The following is an 18,316-nucleotide window of genomic DNA, read 5'->3' on the forward strand; positions in this document are numbered from 1 at the left end:
TAATGATAAAAAAAAATAATATTGACACGTTTAAAAATATACTATATATTTATAAGTTATATTATTGTATTGATTAATAAAATTAATCAATTGATGCAAGTCCATGTTAAGACTTAAGCACGAAAATAATATAATGTCTATGTTTTATTGAACATAGCTTTATTGTAATTGTAATAGTAAAAGAACTACACATTTTTTATGTATATAAATGTACCTTTTAAATTAATTTTCAATAAAAATATAGTCATTGTGTTTAAATTTTTTTCTTCTTAAAAATTTATTTTTTGTGAATTATCACGGAAAAAACAAGATGACACTGGATATCATCCCAGATTATACTGAGTATAATTTCAGATTACAATGAGTATAATCCAGATATCACCCAGTATAATCTGAGATGATATCCAGTGTCATATTGTTTTTTCCGTGTAAGAGATTTGTTTTTTTGAATTTTAATTTTGAAAAAAAAAAAAAAAAAAAAAAAAAAACAATTTTAATGGTAAAAAAATTTTTTTAATATTTACTTTTATTAATTAATTTATGTAATTTCTTAACTTAAAATTTTAATAATTAAAATTAACAAAGTTTGTGATTTATTTTTAATTCAAACGAGTTTATTTATGAAGGAGAGATAAAAAAAAAAAAAATGTTTTATTAACAAGTAGAAAAGAAAATTTTAGTAATGTTAAAAGTTTTAAATCCAGTAAAGCTAGGAATCGTACGATAATAACGTAGTTAAACAGCTTATTTAAACAGAATTTTTATATGTTAATTTTCTCGTTTCATCTAGTTTAATACCCTACGATTTATATTTTATGAGACGGAAAAGTTTGCTAATAATATATAAGCTCAGAAAACAATCAAGAGTTTTATAGAGTTTATATTCGCTTTTTTTTTTATTCTCAACTCTGCTATTAATTCTCAAGTTTAATAACAACTCGACTACGAGACGACCGTCTGCGTAATATAATTCAGCTCTTATAAATTTATTAAATTTCGTTTCATATAATCCAATACTACTTTTATTACTATTATAATATATTATATTATACTCGGAGCTTTTAGCAAACTATTTTTTTTTATTTCGCTTATTTATTCGTTCTCTATAAAAAAAAAAAAAAAAAAATTTAATTCTACACGGAAGGAACAAGATGACGCAGGATATCATCCTAGATTATACTGAGTGAAAAAAAATTTCAGATAGTAGCTAGTATAATCTAGATTACAATGAGTATAATCCAGATATCACCCAGTATAATCCAGATATCACCCAGTATAATCCAGATATTACCCAGTATAATCCAGATATCACTCAGTATAATCCAGATATTATCCAGTATAATCCAGATATCACCCAGTATAATCTGGATTAATTTTTTAAAATTAAAAGGAAATTTTGATAAAGGACAATTAAATACAATTAAAAAATTGGGATTGAAATCGTTTAATTAAGTTTTGTTTTTTGTACAGAAAACAATTAATAATGAACATAAATTCATTGCAAATCACCATCATATATTAGCATTTTATGCGTAGTGACTATTTACTACAATAATATGTTTTATAACTTCAAGATTTTTAACTATATGTATGTTATTATTATTATTATTATTATTATTATTATTATTATTATTATTATTATTATTATTATTATTATTATTATTATTATTATTTATTAATATTTTCATTAATATTTATTTTGTAAAATGATGTTTTCTCGGGTATTGTACATGAATAAGGGATTTAGTATTTTTGTATTGTGTGCACGATATTATTACTATTATTATTATTTTATTTGATAATAATTAATTTATTTCTTCACAGAAAAGTGATAATAAAATTCCGATAATGATAAATAATATGGTTATTACAATTAATAATAATAATAATATTAATAATAATATTTTAAAATTTATATCCTAATATATTTATAATATATATTTATTTTTTCTTGTAATTTATCATAAATCATTATTAATATAATACAGAGCTGATTATGTATACAGTATGTTCTATAATTCTATTGATTATATTTATGTATTTACAATTAATAATTAATAATTAAAAACAAATAAAAAATATCTGGGGCGCGATTTGAAAAAATCTTCTACTTAATTAAAACTCTCATAATATTTTTTAATTTTTTTTTTCACTTTATATTTATTTAAAAAATAAAAAAATTAACTTTAAATACGTCAACAAAACAGAAATTTATTATAATTATTATTTTATTATAATTAATCTTATTCTGCCTGCAGTCTCGATTGTTAAATAATTTTATTACACAATGTGCGTTTAGTTATGATTTATAATTAATAATTAGATAAAAAATTTTATTTATTAATTTATTTAAGACAATTATCTCAAATCTATATTATTAAGAGAAGCAAAATTTTGTGAACAGTATATTTATGGGGTAAAATGGGTTATTATTGTTAAATTTGGTATCGTTGGAAAAGATACATAATTAAGATACGACCTTGTATCTCGTGAACTATTGATATTTTTAAAGATATAAGCTCATCCCGATGTTATACTCATCGAGACCTTTCATTTGAGTACCCACATCAATTTCTCATATATTTTATATATTTATATATATGTATATATGAAAAATATATAAAAATGCATGTGGGTACTCAAATATAAGCTCTTGATGAGTGTAACATCAAAATGAGCTTATATCTCAAAAAATGTCAATAGTTAAAAAATTACAGAGCAATTTAACAGAATTTATTATTTAATAAAGCAAAATTAAATTTATTCATAGTTATTAAAATAAAAAAAATATAATAATTAAGATAATTGTCCTAAATTTTGATTATAAAAAAATTAAAAACAATCCTGCAGTCATTTAATAATCTTTACGCATAAATTAATAATTAATTAATTATAATAATAATTAATAACCAAAAAATAATAGTATAATAATAAATGTGTACTGTAGGTACATCGCGCATTTATCGCTGGCTTTTTAATAATATCAAATTAATTAATATTAATACAAAATATTATTTAATAAAATATAAACGTAACATTTAAAATTCCTGATGCTGGCACAAATAAATTTTTTTTTTTAATTTTTAATAAAATACTGCAAGCAATGTGACTGTCAAGGTTCCGTTTAAATATAATTATTTATTAATTAAATAAAGTTTCATGTAATTAGACAATGCAATTGTTATAATTTTTATTATAAACATTTAATAAGTATATATACGCATACGTATACGAAGTTTACTTTATTACTATAAATATAATGGTAAAAATAAAATTTATTATTCAGGATTACAATTATTGCCAATTAATTTTCTTTATCTGTCTGTACTCGTTTACTTTTTTTTTTTTATTTTTTATTTAATATTGTACTTTAATTAATGACTATTAAAACTGTCAAATATGCAGGTAAATATTATCGATAATACACTTTAATATTAATACATTTTTAGACATTTATGTGTATACACTGACATAAATATAGTGAAATAAATAAATCAGGAATGTGACTTATTTTCAAGTCATTTAATTACGGTAGTACAACATTCAGTTCATATGTATATAAATATTTTATTATTTAAGATGAAATTTATCGTATTGAGATACATGAAAAATACATTTCTTAGTATTTTAAATAAAAAATTAATTTTTCCGTAAAATCAAGTTAAAAAAAAATTAAAATATTTTGATTGGTACTAATTAAATTTTTAGAGTGATTAAAAAAAAATTTTTTGTAACAATGTATGACACTGAAATTAGCAGACGTCTGAAAATTTTTCATTTTTTTTATTAATTAAATTACAACTAAAAAAATATTTTTACAAAATTCCACTCATAATTTTTTTCAAGTGAAATTTTTTTTTTTTTTTTTTTTTAGTTGTTTAAGTGAAAATTTTTTTTTTTTTAATTTCTAAAAATTTTGAAATGTCGGCTAACTTCATTTTCATAACAATGCAAACATTCATTCAGATAATATGCCTTAAAAAAAAATAATATCTATCAATATTAATTAATTAAATCAACTTTTGTTAATTAATAAACAACAATTTCTTCTTGTTAATAATTCACAGTCAAATAGCTCATTAGCCTTCTCAATTGGCATAATAATAAATTGTAACCGCATTTACCAGACAGACAGTCGTTGTCATATCAAAAATGCGTGATTTGTCTCCCAGCAAATCAGAATTCATGTCTTATTGAACTTTACTTTGTTTTTTTTTTTTTTTCTTCATTTTCTTCATTTCTTCTCGTTAATTTTAATTAATTAACTTATGTACATATATATTGTGTAAACTTATTTTACTTTAACGGGTCAACAGGCCCACAAACTCGTGGGTTATCATTTTAAAATTTATCTTAAACGTTATTTTACGATACGAGTAAATTATAAACTTGTAGCTTGTGGTACCTAGTATAATCCAAAAATTATCTTCCTTAATTATTATATCAATAATTTATTATTATTATTTTTCTTCATTAATTTACTTAACCGTTGAAAAGTTCGGTTGGGAATTTTGGTTCGATGCGACCCATCCGGTGAACACGTCCCTGTAAAAATAAAATGATAATTAAATGATTAATTTTTGGTTTTTTTTGGTCAATTTAAAAATCGGTAAAAATTGAATGCTCACACAAACCTGCAGTGGCTAGCCACGCACTCATTACTGCAATACTCGTCTTCCCACTCGCTATTGACGATCGGAGGATTGGGACATCCATGACGCATGCATACGTTTGAGGGTGGTGGTCTCTGCACGTGAGATGATTGAGGACCGGCTACTGGTGGTGGACTCGATAAAGGATCACCGCGTGGTGGGCTCATGTGCATTATTTGCTGCTGTTGAACTTGAACTTGTTGTACTTGTTGTTGAGGTATCTGTTTTTGACATTTAATAAAAAATTATTATTATTATTATTTAAAAAAAAAATTATTATTACTATTCTTTAATAAAAAATTACTTTTATTTTTATTTAATAAAATTAATTTTCTTCTTTAATTACATCATTGAATTTTTTTTCAATTTATAATAAAAGACAAAATTTTAATTAAAAAAAATTTTTTTTTAATTTTTAATTTTTATCATATATTTTATATATGTATATATGAAAAATATATCAAAAATACATGTGGGTATTCAAATGAAAGCTATTGATGAGTGTAACATCAAAATGAGCTTAAATCTTTAAAAAGTCAATATTTAAAAAAGTACAATGCAATTTAACAAAAATTTTACAAAATTTTTAAATTTTATTTGATAAATAAATTTGTTCCAAAAATGATTTTTAAAAAATTGCATTTTTTAATTTATCTAAATTTCTACATGTCAATTTTTTTTTTCATAATTAATTTTTAAAAATTATATTTATATTTATTCATATTCATATTTAAATGACAAAAAAAGTCATAATAAAAATTTCAAAACTTTTCCTGCTCTAATTTTATAAAAAATTAACCCTAAATAATAATTACAAAAAAACCTTTCTTTTTTTTTTTTTTTTTTTTTTTTTTTTTTACACATACCTCGTGCATTTTTTAATTCTACTAAAATTTACTGTTATTAATTCATGTATTAATTACAATAAACACAACTAAATTGTGACTGATTGTGTAAGTTACCACGTGGGTACTCAATAATCAGATTTCTGAAGTTCAAACAATTAATTCACTGATAAGTCAACAATTTAATCAGTAATTACTAATTTTTTTTTATTTTAATTCAACTGTCACCGTAAAACTAATTAATTTAAACTCCTAAATTTTGAAAAAACGGTTTTGCGTATTTAAATGTACGCAGTTACAAAAAACGCAAAAAAAAAATAGAAACTAATAAAAAGAAAACTTTGAAAAAAAATTTTTTAGATGTCAGTACATGATCTCATTAAAAATATATTTTATAATTGTCATTTATTTACAAAAAGTAGTAAACAAAAATATTTGAAATTTGTAATTTGAAATTTCATAGGTTAGTTTTCAATTGAGACTAGAAATATATAAACAACGCTCAACGCTTCCTCCACGCTTCAACGACTACGTTAACGCCATAGTTGGCGGAAATAGTTTTTTTTTGTACTGACAGTTGATAAAATAGAAATTGTAATTTTCACTGCAGTTATGACTTGAAATTAAATTGAAAAAGTTCAATTATCGCACAAGTTGAAAAATTAACAATTAAGTTTTTTAGTTTTTGATAAAAATTAATTTTAATGGACTTTTTTACGCAATTAACGTAAGTATTAAAAAGTTTACAAATTAATCAAGTTTTTTAGAGTAATTTATATTTTTTTTTTATATAAATTATTATTTTATAAATTTTCAAAAATATTGACATTAAAAATTTGTTTATAATTTTATAAAAATAAAATTATTGTGAAAAAAATTTAATAAAAAAATTCCACATTTAAAAATTAATCACAAAATGGCTAGTAAAATTTTTTATGACATTAAAAGGAGTCACTTGACAATTTTTTAATTTTATTTAACAGAAAAAACTTGTTTAAAAAAATTATTTAAAAAAAATTGCATTTTTTATTTTTAAAAATTTTTACTTAATTTTTTTTTTTGTCATAATTTATTTATCATAAAATTATTGAATATATGCTAAAGTAATTTTAATAAATTTTTATTAAACGTAATTGATTTTTAACAATAATTAAAAAAATTTTTTTTAAAAAGATTTTTAACAATAATTAAAAAAAATAGAACTAAAAAATTTTTGCGTTTTTTTTTGTAAATCAAAAGGAAAAATTTTTTTTTTATGAACTAAAAGTAAAAAAGCGACCGTTTACATAATTTAGACATTTATCTTTCATTAAATCATCTAACAAATAAAACATAAAGCAAAAAAATGTTTGGAATGCTCGTCAAAGCCAATAGAAAACCGCGTCCTGTGCATTCCAACATCGACCGTGACTTTTTGTCCATCATACTTCCATTATTGCGCGTCTCCCCTTTACAATCTACATGCAAACTTGTATTACAAAAATACATATTTATAAAATTACTATCAAATTATAGAAAAGCAGTTACTACACGGAAGATAATTAATGGTAATTTTGACTAATGTACTGGAGTTAAAATTACCGGGTAATTTGACGCAATCTCGCGTTAATATAAGCCCGCTGTTTAACGCTCGTTCTCCACCAAGTTAAAAAGTCTCTACGTTTCTAAAATGATAGCACACACAGCATACAGCGCTATTTATTCCTTCGCCATTATTTACGATCCTTATAGCTCATAAGTGCTACACACCATTGATGTTCATATGAACTTTAAGGAAAACATGAATTACAATCGAGTTAAGTTACAAGGGGAGTAAAAACTTTTGTTTAGTGCTTACATTACTCTACTGAATTAAAACTAAAACCTGTGAGTATTTAACTTTTCACTAGCGTAGTTAAAATACTTTTAATAAATAAAACTTATTTTATCAAGGGTAAGTTCACTGACCTGCTGCATATATTGCTGCTGGGAGACTTGCTGTTGCATATGTTGTTGCTGCGTCATGTGCGACGCCATTGGATTCCCCATTAAACCCTGAAACCATTTGTCATTTTATTTATCAGTTTTTTATTCTATAAAATCATTTACAAAATAAATAAAATTTTTTTTTGGCAAAAAAAAAATTTTTATTAAATTTTTAATTTTTTGCCTTCTCAAAAACTAATCAACTGATTAAATTCTATGACAGGATTTTCGAAAGGGTTTATTAAAATTTAGATCGGATTAGATTTGAGAGTTAATCCATCAAGCCATTCCGAAAAAATTGAAAAAAATTTTAATTGAGTTAATTTTGATTAAAAAAAATGAATTAAAAAAATTTACCTGTTGTTGAGGCTGCTGTTGTTGCTGGTGAGTAGGTTGCATCCCAGAAAGATGATGGGGTGATTTTTTGATGGCCATTTGCTGTTGCTGCTGATGCTGTTGGTGCTGCTGCTGAGGCGAGGGTGGTTGGTGAGATTGGGGGCTGTAGACTTGATAGGCAACCTGGTTTCCTTGTCCTTGGTTGGCTCCATACCCGGTATAAGCTCCGTATTGAACTGCTTGTTGTTGTTGCTGTTGCTGTTGCTGTTGCTGTTGTTGCTGCTGTTGCGGCGGTTGTTGCTGCTGTTGCGGGGGTTGAGGGGGCTGGGGCTCGTTTTCATTGGCACTCTTACTCACTACAGACGCTCTGTATGCCGCTAATGCTTTCAAGTACTCTTTTTTAGCGGCTTCAGTCTTCTTTTTGTAAACCTGTTGTGTTGATAAAAAGTTATTTGTTTAGAAATCCACTGCTGCGGTTTTGATAAATATTGTTACAGAAGGGAAGTAAAAATAATAGTCGCGGTGAGAAAAAAGGTGTCATTACACTCGAAATACTTTTAAAAGAATAGGTGTTCGTTTGAACGAGATTTAATTATCCCTTTGACCTGGAATCGAACGCGTGGTAATGGAAAAATATATATTTAACGATGCAATAGATATTTTACTCTAGGTTGGATTTTATTTTATTATTTTATTTTTATTGGATTATTTTACATTAATTTTATGATAGTAAAATATCTGAGAGATTTTTTAGAGACGTTGGTGATTTATTACATGGTAAAAAAAATTAATTTTGTTCAAAAGAAAATTTCTTGAATCATGAAATTTATTTTAAAGAGAATAATTTTCTTAAATCAAGAAGATAAATTTTTTAATTAAGTGAAATTTATTAAAATTAAGAAAAATTTATCAATTTAAGAATTTTTTTCTTAAATCAAGTTTAATTTTTTTTTTTCAGCGGATTTAAATTGAATTACATAATAATAATAATAATAATAATAATAATAATAATAATAATAATAATAATAATAATAATAATAATAAATATTATTGATTTAAAAAAAATTTTATGATTAAAAAAAGGAAAAAATATAATCTTAGTTCATAAATCAAATCCACCTTGCAAAGGTCATACAATGTACGTTAGAATAATTACACGAAGCAAGATTACGCTGATACAACAAAATTCTACAATGTTCAATATACACTGTCATATATATTACATTATTCAAGTATATAATATGTATTATCCAATCTATATGCACATAAAATTCTTAATACAAGCGCAATAATAATAACTAAAGGTGTGTAGCTGTATTATATCTATACATTATATATAAAAGGTGGAGTAGATATATTATATGAGAATCGATATGAAATTGTGGTACCCATTTCAAGCCTGATAATTATTTCCATATCCCATATCCCTTCGCAAATAAGTAGTTGTGTTAAATTACTTTTAAAACTTTTTTTTTATTATTTCTTTTACGTTTTTAAATATTTTTAGTGGTTATTTTCATATTTACTGCCTCGTTATTTATTCCTTCTTCGGGGCAAAAAATTTAGCCAGGCGGTGTGGAGAGAGTTGAGACAAAAAGGCTATTGTTAAATGATTAGAGATAAAAGAATAACAAAATGGTAATAACCATGAAGGGGAATGCAGTATGTTTATGTATATGTATTCCGAATAGACCAACAGCTATTTCAAAAATACTATTTTAAGAGTGATAAAGGATAATATATTAGACAATAGGTATATTTATAAATATTTATGACCGGCTAGACGTAAAAAGCTCGAACTTGTTAAAAGGAAAATAAGTGAAGGTGGAAATGCAGTAAAGAGATTGTTCTGACGAAACAAACCGAGTGGAAATCCATTAAAAGCTATTTTTTACTCCATAATAATCATAAAAGAATATTCTAGATACTTCTGGTACTTGGAAGCAATTAAATACTATTTCAATAATTAATTTTTAATATTCTTCAAATTTATTTATTTTTCATCTTTATTTATTTTTTTTTTTAATAGCTGCAATATAAAAGAATTTTTTATATATTTTTTTTACTCGAATACAGTCGAAAAAATTTATGTATCCATTTACGAAAAAAGCGATTTAAAGATAAATTAATAATGACTTATATTTTCCCTTCAATTATTTTGATTGCGTATTTAATAAGAAATGAAAAAGTTAATAAAGTAAAAAAACACATTAAAGATGTTAAGGTAAAAAAAAATTAAAAATAAAAATAAAGTTTTTGTAGCTTTATCGATAAGAAGTTGTAACTAATAAATTTAGTGTTTATTTTTTTATATAAAACTTTGGAAAGACATGTTTTATTAGGAATTTTGCTACGCTCCGCCCATAAGAAAACTTTTCAACCCTCTTACCCTCCCGCTTGCATCGATTTATTTTATCAAGAAATGAAGTTTAATTTAATTCGCTTTTCGTAAGTGAGTTTTTTTTTTTTTCTTTTTTATCAAGGGACTGTTACTCTGCTGAATCACTTCCCTGATGAGGAAATCAATTATTTCTATTACGTTGTCAGATCCACTGGTTTTTATTGAAATAAAATCTAAAATAGTACATTGTGAACGTAAAAAATATTAAATAATAATAATAATAATAAAAATATAAGATATTGAAAGACTTCCTGATTTTAATCAGCGAATTGGATTTTATTATATCATTATAGTATATTATATATTAGCATTACTCGGTACGGGTTGAATTTAAATTTAATAATACATATTATTTCTTATTTAAGAGTCAAGAGATAAAAGCGATAAATTATTCGGTTCCATTATAAGTGAGTTAAAGAGAATTGTTCGAAACTAAGACAGAACTTAACTGTTTAAATGTTTAAGTCAAGAAAGATCGATGTTTAATGCGACATTAACGTTCCTGATTTAATTATTCATGCGATTGTATTTGCTCGCCAGTTAAGAATAAAGAGACACTTTGCTCCGCGTGTATGCGAGAGACTTTAAGAGGAAAATAATGCAAAAAAGCCAATTGGAAATAAAATAAATTTTAAAAGAGGTGATTGAGAATAAGAGCAAGTGTGAGAAAAAGACAAAACTAACGTAGAAGGTGTATTTAGTAGTGGATGGATCGCTACTGTGTGCTGTTACTGTTACTGTATATTGATACTCTGTACTGTATTGTGGTAACGGATGCTTTGAATAAAACATAACGTGTTCTCTTTTACACGCAGTCGCTTTTTTTTTTTATTTTTAATCGTCAGATCAGATCGTTTATCGATAGTTTACTATTTTTAACAATTTATCTTTTTATGAAAAAGTTTATTTTCATTTTAGATTTTTTTTTTATTATTTATCATTTATCGTAGTCAGTCTATTTAATTTATTATTTTTTATGAACTTAATCTGTTTAATTAATTAATTTTTTGACAACATGATAATAATAAATATTTTTAATAAAAATCAATTTTTTTAACGTAAGATTAAAAATATTCTTGATAATAAATAGTAATAATAATTGTGAACTATAAATTAACAAAACTTTGCTTTATTAAATTGCACTGTATTTTCTTAAATATTGACGTTTTTTAAAATATAAGCTCATCCCGATATTAAGCTCATCAAGAGCTTTCATTTGAGTACCCACATGCATTTTGATATATTTTTCATATATACAAATATATAAATATATAAAATATATGAAAAATTGATGTGGGTACTCAAATGAAAGCTCTTAATGAGTGTAACATCTGGATGAGCTTATATCTTCAAAAATGTCAATAGTTCACAAGATACCAGATCATTTCTTAATTATATATCTAGAGATACAGATATAGACTATCCTGGACACAAAATTTTTCTTATTATCTTAATAATAAAGATAATAATAAATGCTATACTGTATTATCAAGATTTATTGAGTTCTAAAATATATATGCAATATTTCCCTCAGGGAATAATAAATAAATGTTATCAATATTATCGACATAGCCACTAATAATTGCTGTAATTTGTATCTAACATTTGTAATGTTATAATAATTCAATACCGTGGGAAGTAAATCGATTTTTCGTAGTTCTTAAACGTTTATTACTACCTCCGATTATTACAAAAAAAAAAATAACTGATTAAAAAGTGAAATGTAATTGACAGATTATGACTAATATGATCTTGATAGATCGCTAAAAGTTTAGTACCCAACAACTGAAGAATTAATAACTCATAAAATAAAATGACTGAATGGTATAATAATTTTGTTAAGCCCAGTGATTATTATTGTAATTATGGGCATAAGTATAAACCATAAAAACCACACCTAAATATAAACTTAAGATTAATGAGCCAACATGAAAAGTTGACATGATAATTTATTATTGTTAATCATGATACACGAGTTCGCTGAGTGTTTTGTACGTTGAATAAAATAAACTAATACGATAAATCTAGAATAATGATTTCATTACGAAAGAACAGAGAAGACAAAGCAATGAAAAAAAAAAAAAAAAAAAAAAAAAACAACTGTATAAAAGTTATTGTTGCTTAATATGCTATTTAATTACCGTGATATTTATTACTTTTGTTATAAATTAATCTCCCGATTCAATCAGTGAATTAATCGTTGGTTATATTAACACGAAAGAGGAATAGTTGAGCAATTTATCTGATAATCGATATGTGATAAATGGTTGAATCCACTGGGGTACTGGCTTGCGTGTTTGTTATTATTTTTATTATTAGATCGGTTGTTTTGTTTCTAGAAAAAGGTTTAAAATATTTTTTATGAAAAGTGTTAACTATTTTTTATGGCCAAAAATAAAATTGACCCGACTTGTGAATAATTACCAAAATAAAAATTGATTTTTCAGAAATATTTTTAAAAACAGCAAAAAGTAGATTTTTTTTTTTTTTTTTTTTTTTTTTTTTTTTTTTCAATTAACTTCGTTACGGAAAAAAGTCGTGTACTTTAAACGCAAACAAAACTTGAAAAAAAAAATGAGTCATTTTTTCAGCTATAATTAAAAATAAAAAAAAAAAAGAATTCCACAATTAAAACTAGTTTGTTTTTGCAACAATCAAGACTAACTTTGTAAAAATTAAGTTTTACTTGAAACTATTTTAGAATATGTATATTTAAATATATGCACTTTAAATATTCATATCCTCATATTTGCATATTTATTAATGTATAACAAGTTATATAATGTTTTAGAATCTAGATAAATATTGTGATATGACTGTATTTCAAATGGGAAATTATGATTACAAATTTTTCTATACATTTAAAAATTTCTACACAGTAAAAAATTTTGCGTCAAAAAATGTTTACGTTAAATATTTAACACTTTTTTGTGTAAATTCAACACAATAAATGATTAAATTTGAGTACCCACATGTATTTTGATATATTTTTCATATATACATATATATAATATATATAAATATATGAAAAATTGATGTGGGTACTCAAATGAAAGGTCTCGATGAGTTTCACATCGGGATGAGCTTGAATGTTTGAAAATGTCAATAGTTCTCAAGGAACAAGGTCACTTCTTAATTATATATCTAGAGATAGAGCATTTTTTAATGCAGCCTAAATATCATCCGTGAGAATGATATAAAACCTTGAAAAGGCACAAATTCAAGTCAAGATCTTTGCAATGACACTAAATTTCACTCAAAAAAAAATTTACACAATTTTGACAATTAATTGTTTAAAAAAAACTAAAAATTCAAACGCAATAATTTAATAAATTTTGAATGATATAAATAAGTGTAAATATCCATGAAATAACAATTAATTATAATGAAAAATATTTAAATAGCGATTAAATTTAATATAAGGCTAATAAAATTTAACAAGAAGGAATTAACGATAATATAGTAGAATAATTAACAATTTAATTAAACAGTACAATGTAGAGTGTATAATGTATAATGTATAATGTATAATAGGGAGTTTAAATGAGTAAGAGAGATGAAGATTATGGAAATGACTGTCAATGAGTGAGATTTAACCAAGCGAAACTGATGGAACACACATAGCACAGTGGCTTTATTGTTAGGATTATGATATTATAGTTATATTAGCACTTGCATTAAACTCAATACAATAAAGTAGATGATACTTGTGTAATATAATGTAACTACAGTTATAGTTAACTTTGCTGCCAACCATTACTATCATCATTACAACTACTCCTATAAACTACAACAAACGTTAGTTCGTATGGATGATACGCGATACTATACGTATTACTAAAGTGTAAATAATGATGCAGGATGATATCGATAATTAGATACTCCGAATTTATCACCTCGTATAATATTATTAATTTTGCGTATGGAAACCATATAATCTAAGGTAATTACTTTAATCTTTTAATCAATTGCATCCTCTGTAACTTGTAACTAATAATAAAAAAAAATTTCGCGTTATTGTGCAATCAATTAATAAATTATTAATTATTATAAGAAATCTTCAATACAATATTTAATATTTAATTTTTAATATTGAATGAGAAATAAATGAATAAGTAATATTCTATCGAGTGTAAAAGCAATTTAATACTTTTCTAATTAAGTAGACAATATAAAAAATAATATAGAATGATTAATTTTGCTCGGCATTCGATTTTAATTGGATTCCAGTAAAATTGACGCTTGAAAAGTTAAAAGGAATTTTAATTACATTCCCTTTTCTTCTTTTTTTTCTTCCCTCTTTTTTTTTTTATTATTGAATATTCAATATGGGTCATGTCGCTATATATATTTATTCAGCATTGACGTAAAATATTAAAATATACATTTTAAAGTTAATAATATTAAAAAACTCATCAAACAAAATTTTTTCCATCACAATATTCTATGTTTAATATTAAATTATAATTAAAAAATTCCGACCTACCTACAGTACTTCACTCAAACTTAATACACATTAATTAAATTTAATAATTAAACGATTAATTAAAATTTAATCAGCAAATTTATTTTAATATGGAACAAATAATATAATAATAATTGTATTTTAATTAATTTTCATTTTTGTCCCGGTTTTTAAATTATTATTATTATTATTATACTCTATATATTAAATTATTTTACTCGTACATTTTGAGTTTACTCTGAGTACATATGTTCTTCAGTTGCAGTTCTCGTACTGTTAATTCAATTAAAGGTTTATCTCGAGTAAGACCGCCAACTCGGATTACGATTTATATTTAGCTACAGAAATATACCTCTGTACAAATAGTGATTTATTTACAGAAACTCATTGCTAATTTGATAAAAAATTTTATTTTTTACTTCCTGCTTGTATCAAATTTTTCATTATAAAATATAGCTTTAAATTTAAATCCTGAACTATTTTTTTTTATTTAAATTTAATTAATTAAAATTTCTATATTTTTCTAAAAAAGGTAAATATTTAAAAGTGGGGTCAATGATTTTAATTTTAATTTTTTTCAACGAAATTTCTATTGCACGTCTCAACGCGAAAAATAGTAAAAAAAATCCGCGAAAAGAATAAATGTTAATAATTTAAAGAAATAAATAAATATTTTACTCACACTTTTGTGATCGCTGTCAAGAGCGTCCCACATAGATGCCACAATTTTGGAAACTTCTCCAAAGCTCGCATTTGGATTTTGTCCCTTGATAGCTGCCTGCGTGTCACGGAAGAAAAGTGCGTACGCGGAGACGGGCCTAGAAAGCCAACAAATTCCAATAAATAAAAACAATAAATACCGACCAAGAATGGAAAAAAAAAAAAAAAAAAATTCAATTTAAAAATCAATAAAAATGATCAGACTGCCCATTAAAAATTACATAACAAATTAAAGCATGTAATGTAAGAATAAGAAATATGAGAAAAATATTGCACGTGTCGCTTAACGTCCGCTCAATAATTCATAGTCTCAAATGGTTTAATTGGACGTTTATTAGCTCTGATTCTTAGAGTGAGTTAACAAATAAAATTTATATAGAGTTAGAAAAATAAAATCGCGTAATGGTTTATTTATTAAATATAATAAAAGTAAAATCTGGATAATAGAAGGTTTAATTAGGTAATATCAGCTTGCGTATTACGAAAAAGCATTGTATTATTATTGAATAATATTCGAGCAAATTAACACAAGCTGAAATAATTTATATGCGAATAGAATGGAAGATTAATCAAGTGTCTTTATAATAATAGAGTATATAGACTGCTATTATTATAACCGAAGGTTTGCATATGCATGATAAATGTACACGTCAAATGTTTGATTATCCTGTCAGTTATTGAATAATTTAAATGATTGAATTAATTTCAAGAATGCTGAATTATCAGGCATTGTTGATAAATTTTTACCTCACAGAGCAACACAAATAATCTGATATTAAATGTGAATGTTGATTATGTGATGAAGCATTAAGCTGATTATATTAATTTCAGGATAATATTGTGATTGTGGAATTTAGTCGGAACTATTGCGCAATTATTTTACTGTGCTCTGAAATCCAGTAACAAGAGTACCAGGAGGAATATAGAAGCAAAGAGAGTAAATTCTGATGAGCAGCCTCTCTCTCTCTCTCTCTCTCTCTCTCTCTCTCTCTCTCTCTCTCTCTCTCTCTCTCTTTCTCTCTTTCTCTGTTTGACTCTTGTGGTTCTTCCTCAAAATGCTATTTCGAAGTAGTTGTAATGCGACCGCTTGTTTCACCAGCTGGACTCATGTCCTACATTTACGGGGTTGTAATAGTAATGGTAATTGCCAATTCACAGCAGTAATAACTTAGAGTCCCGTCGACTGCGGTAACTCCATTAAAGCGAAACAATCGACTAAAAAGTTTTTATTTTCAAGTCTACTCTGGTTATTTCAAGGCAAGAGACGCTGATGAAAGTATTTTAAATTAATTTTTTAATTTTTTAAAACTCGGAAAAATTATTTATTATAAAACTGCTGATTTTATATTTAATAAGACTCTGTAAATTTATTACGACACTTCCTTTTTAATAATTTAATTTTAATGATCAAGGATAACAAGATTTATCTAATTAGGACGTAAATCATTGAGCTGTAACTGCTATTATTATCAATTATAATTGATAAAACATTTTTATTGATTTTTAATAAGCTTGAAAGAAAATTTCTACATACTTTTGTGGTTCGTTGGGGTCCCTTTTCTTCTTTTTCTTCTGGACTTTTGGTTTTTTCTGTACCTTAACCACATCTGCGGGTTCCGGTGATGGTCGCTTAATTCCAGCTACCTATAAACATAAAATAAATTATTAAATATTAAATTCATAAATAAATTTAAAATCAAAAACTCGTTTAAAAATTTTTATTTATTTATTTAGTTTAATTATAAATAAATTTATGTAGAAAATAAATATGGATAAATTAATAAAAGATTATGACCTTCCTTACACTGTTAGTTGTAGGCTATAGTTATAAGAATCGCGTGAGTAATTCCTCGAGCGGTAATTGAAATAATTTCAGCCAATCACCACTGCACTGATTTGTCTAGTTATATTGTCACATGATTTAATACACTTAGCTTTCATGGACGAATATAATTGATGGCTTATTTTACGACGATGTTAATTAATAAAAAATGCAAAAATTTATTCGTCGATATTTAAATTTAAAAAAAAAAAAAAAAAAATTTGGGTAATTAAAAAAGAAATTAATTAACTTTTTTTTTTTTTAGTTGGTTGAGTTTTAAAAAAAATTAAAACTGTATTTCCTATAGAGTTCAACAAATAAAGGAAAAAAATCAAGAAGCAAAAATATGTATTTACAGAGCAGAATAATGAGTGCTAGAGAGGAAACGAAAAGAGCATTGTACTATAGAAGTTGTAGGGGCTCTTGTCAGTATTGTCGAGGATTTTTTTTTCTCTATCCCTCATGGTAGTTTCCTAAGTAATTTTGGTTGAACAAAAAGAAGCTCAATCTGAAGCACAAAAAAGCTACTACTCTGTAATAATTTTTACTTGTGATTAAATTTTTCAATTTTATTATTTTTAATTAATAACAATCGCTTAATTGTTGCATCCCGCTATTAAGTTGTTAAATTACCATTAATTTATCGTAATTATTATAATAATTATTCCATCTGTAGGTATATAACATAATGCGCAATAATTATTCGAATTACAAAGATAGAAAATAGGTTAGAGTTATTAATAACTTATTGTGAGTGCGGTGATTTATATAAATTGATGCGTTTTAAATTCTTCGAGCAATTTATTACAAAACCGCATTATGTTAAATTTTTGCTCGTTACAAAAAATTTACTTTTGTAATGATGGAAAATTTATTTAAATAATTGAGGAGTTGATTTTCAAAAGGGTATTTTTTTTATTTCTGAAAAGGAGTTACATGGGTTTCACGGCTTAAAAAACTTAATTTTTTTTTTTATGTTCTATTAAATTCTACAACATCTCTAGAATATTGTCCTAAAGTTTCAAATCGATCCGAATAATAGTTTCAGAGATACAGTTTTAAATAATATTTAAAAAAATATTAAAAAAAAAAAAAATCCGCGAAATTTTG

The 18,316-nt window shown here is 24.4% G+C and overlaps 1 protein-coding gene across 3 annotated transcripts in view; it reads right to left on the reverse strand.

The window, feature by feature from the left end:
• Window positions 1-1,428: 1,428 nt before the first annotated feature.
• The window catches only part of LOC141529618 (TOX high mobility group box family member 4), a 196,677-nt gene continuing 179,789 nt past the window's right edge, over window positions 1,429-18,316 (reverse strand). For 2 of the 3 annotated variants that reach the window (XM_074246250.1, XM_074246252.1), the window contains 6 exons: window positions 16,919-17,028; window positions 15,347-15,482; window positions 7,820-8,227; window positions 7,445-7,531; window positions 4,629-4,873; window positions 1,429-4,545 (listed from right to left, as the gene is read on the reverse strand). In XM_074246250.1, coding sequence (XP_074102351.1) covers window positions 4,479-4,545; window positions 4,629-4,873; window positions 7,445-7,531; window positions 7,820-8,227; window positions 15,347-15,482; window positions 16,919-17,028 — 1,053 coding nt within the window. In that variant the 3' untranslated portion in view covers window positions 1,429-4,478. The remainder of the gene's footprint in view (window positions 4,546-4,628; window positions 4,874-7,444; window positions 7,532-7,819; window positions 8,228-15,346; window positions 15,483-16,918; window positions 17,029-18,316) is intronic. The other variant, XM_074246251.1, reaches the window with a different exon arrangement.

The sequence above is a fragment of the Cotesia typhae genome, unplaced genomic scaffold (assembly GCF_013202065.1).
Source record: "Cotesia typhae breed Kobodo isofemale line unplaced genomic scaffold, CoteBio_Ctyphae contig_48, whole genome shotgun sequence".
NCBI classification, from domain to species: Eukaryota; Metazoa; Arthropoda; class Insecta; order Hymenoptera; family Braconidae; genus Cotesia; species Cotesia typhae.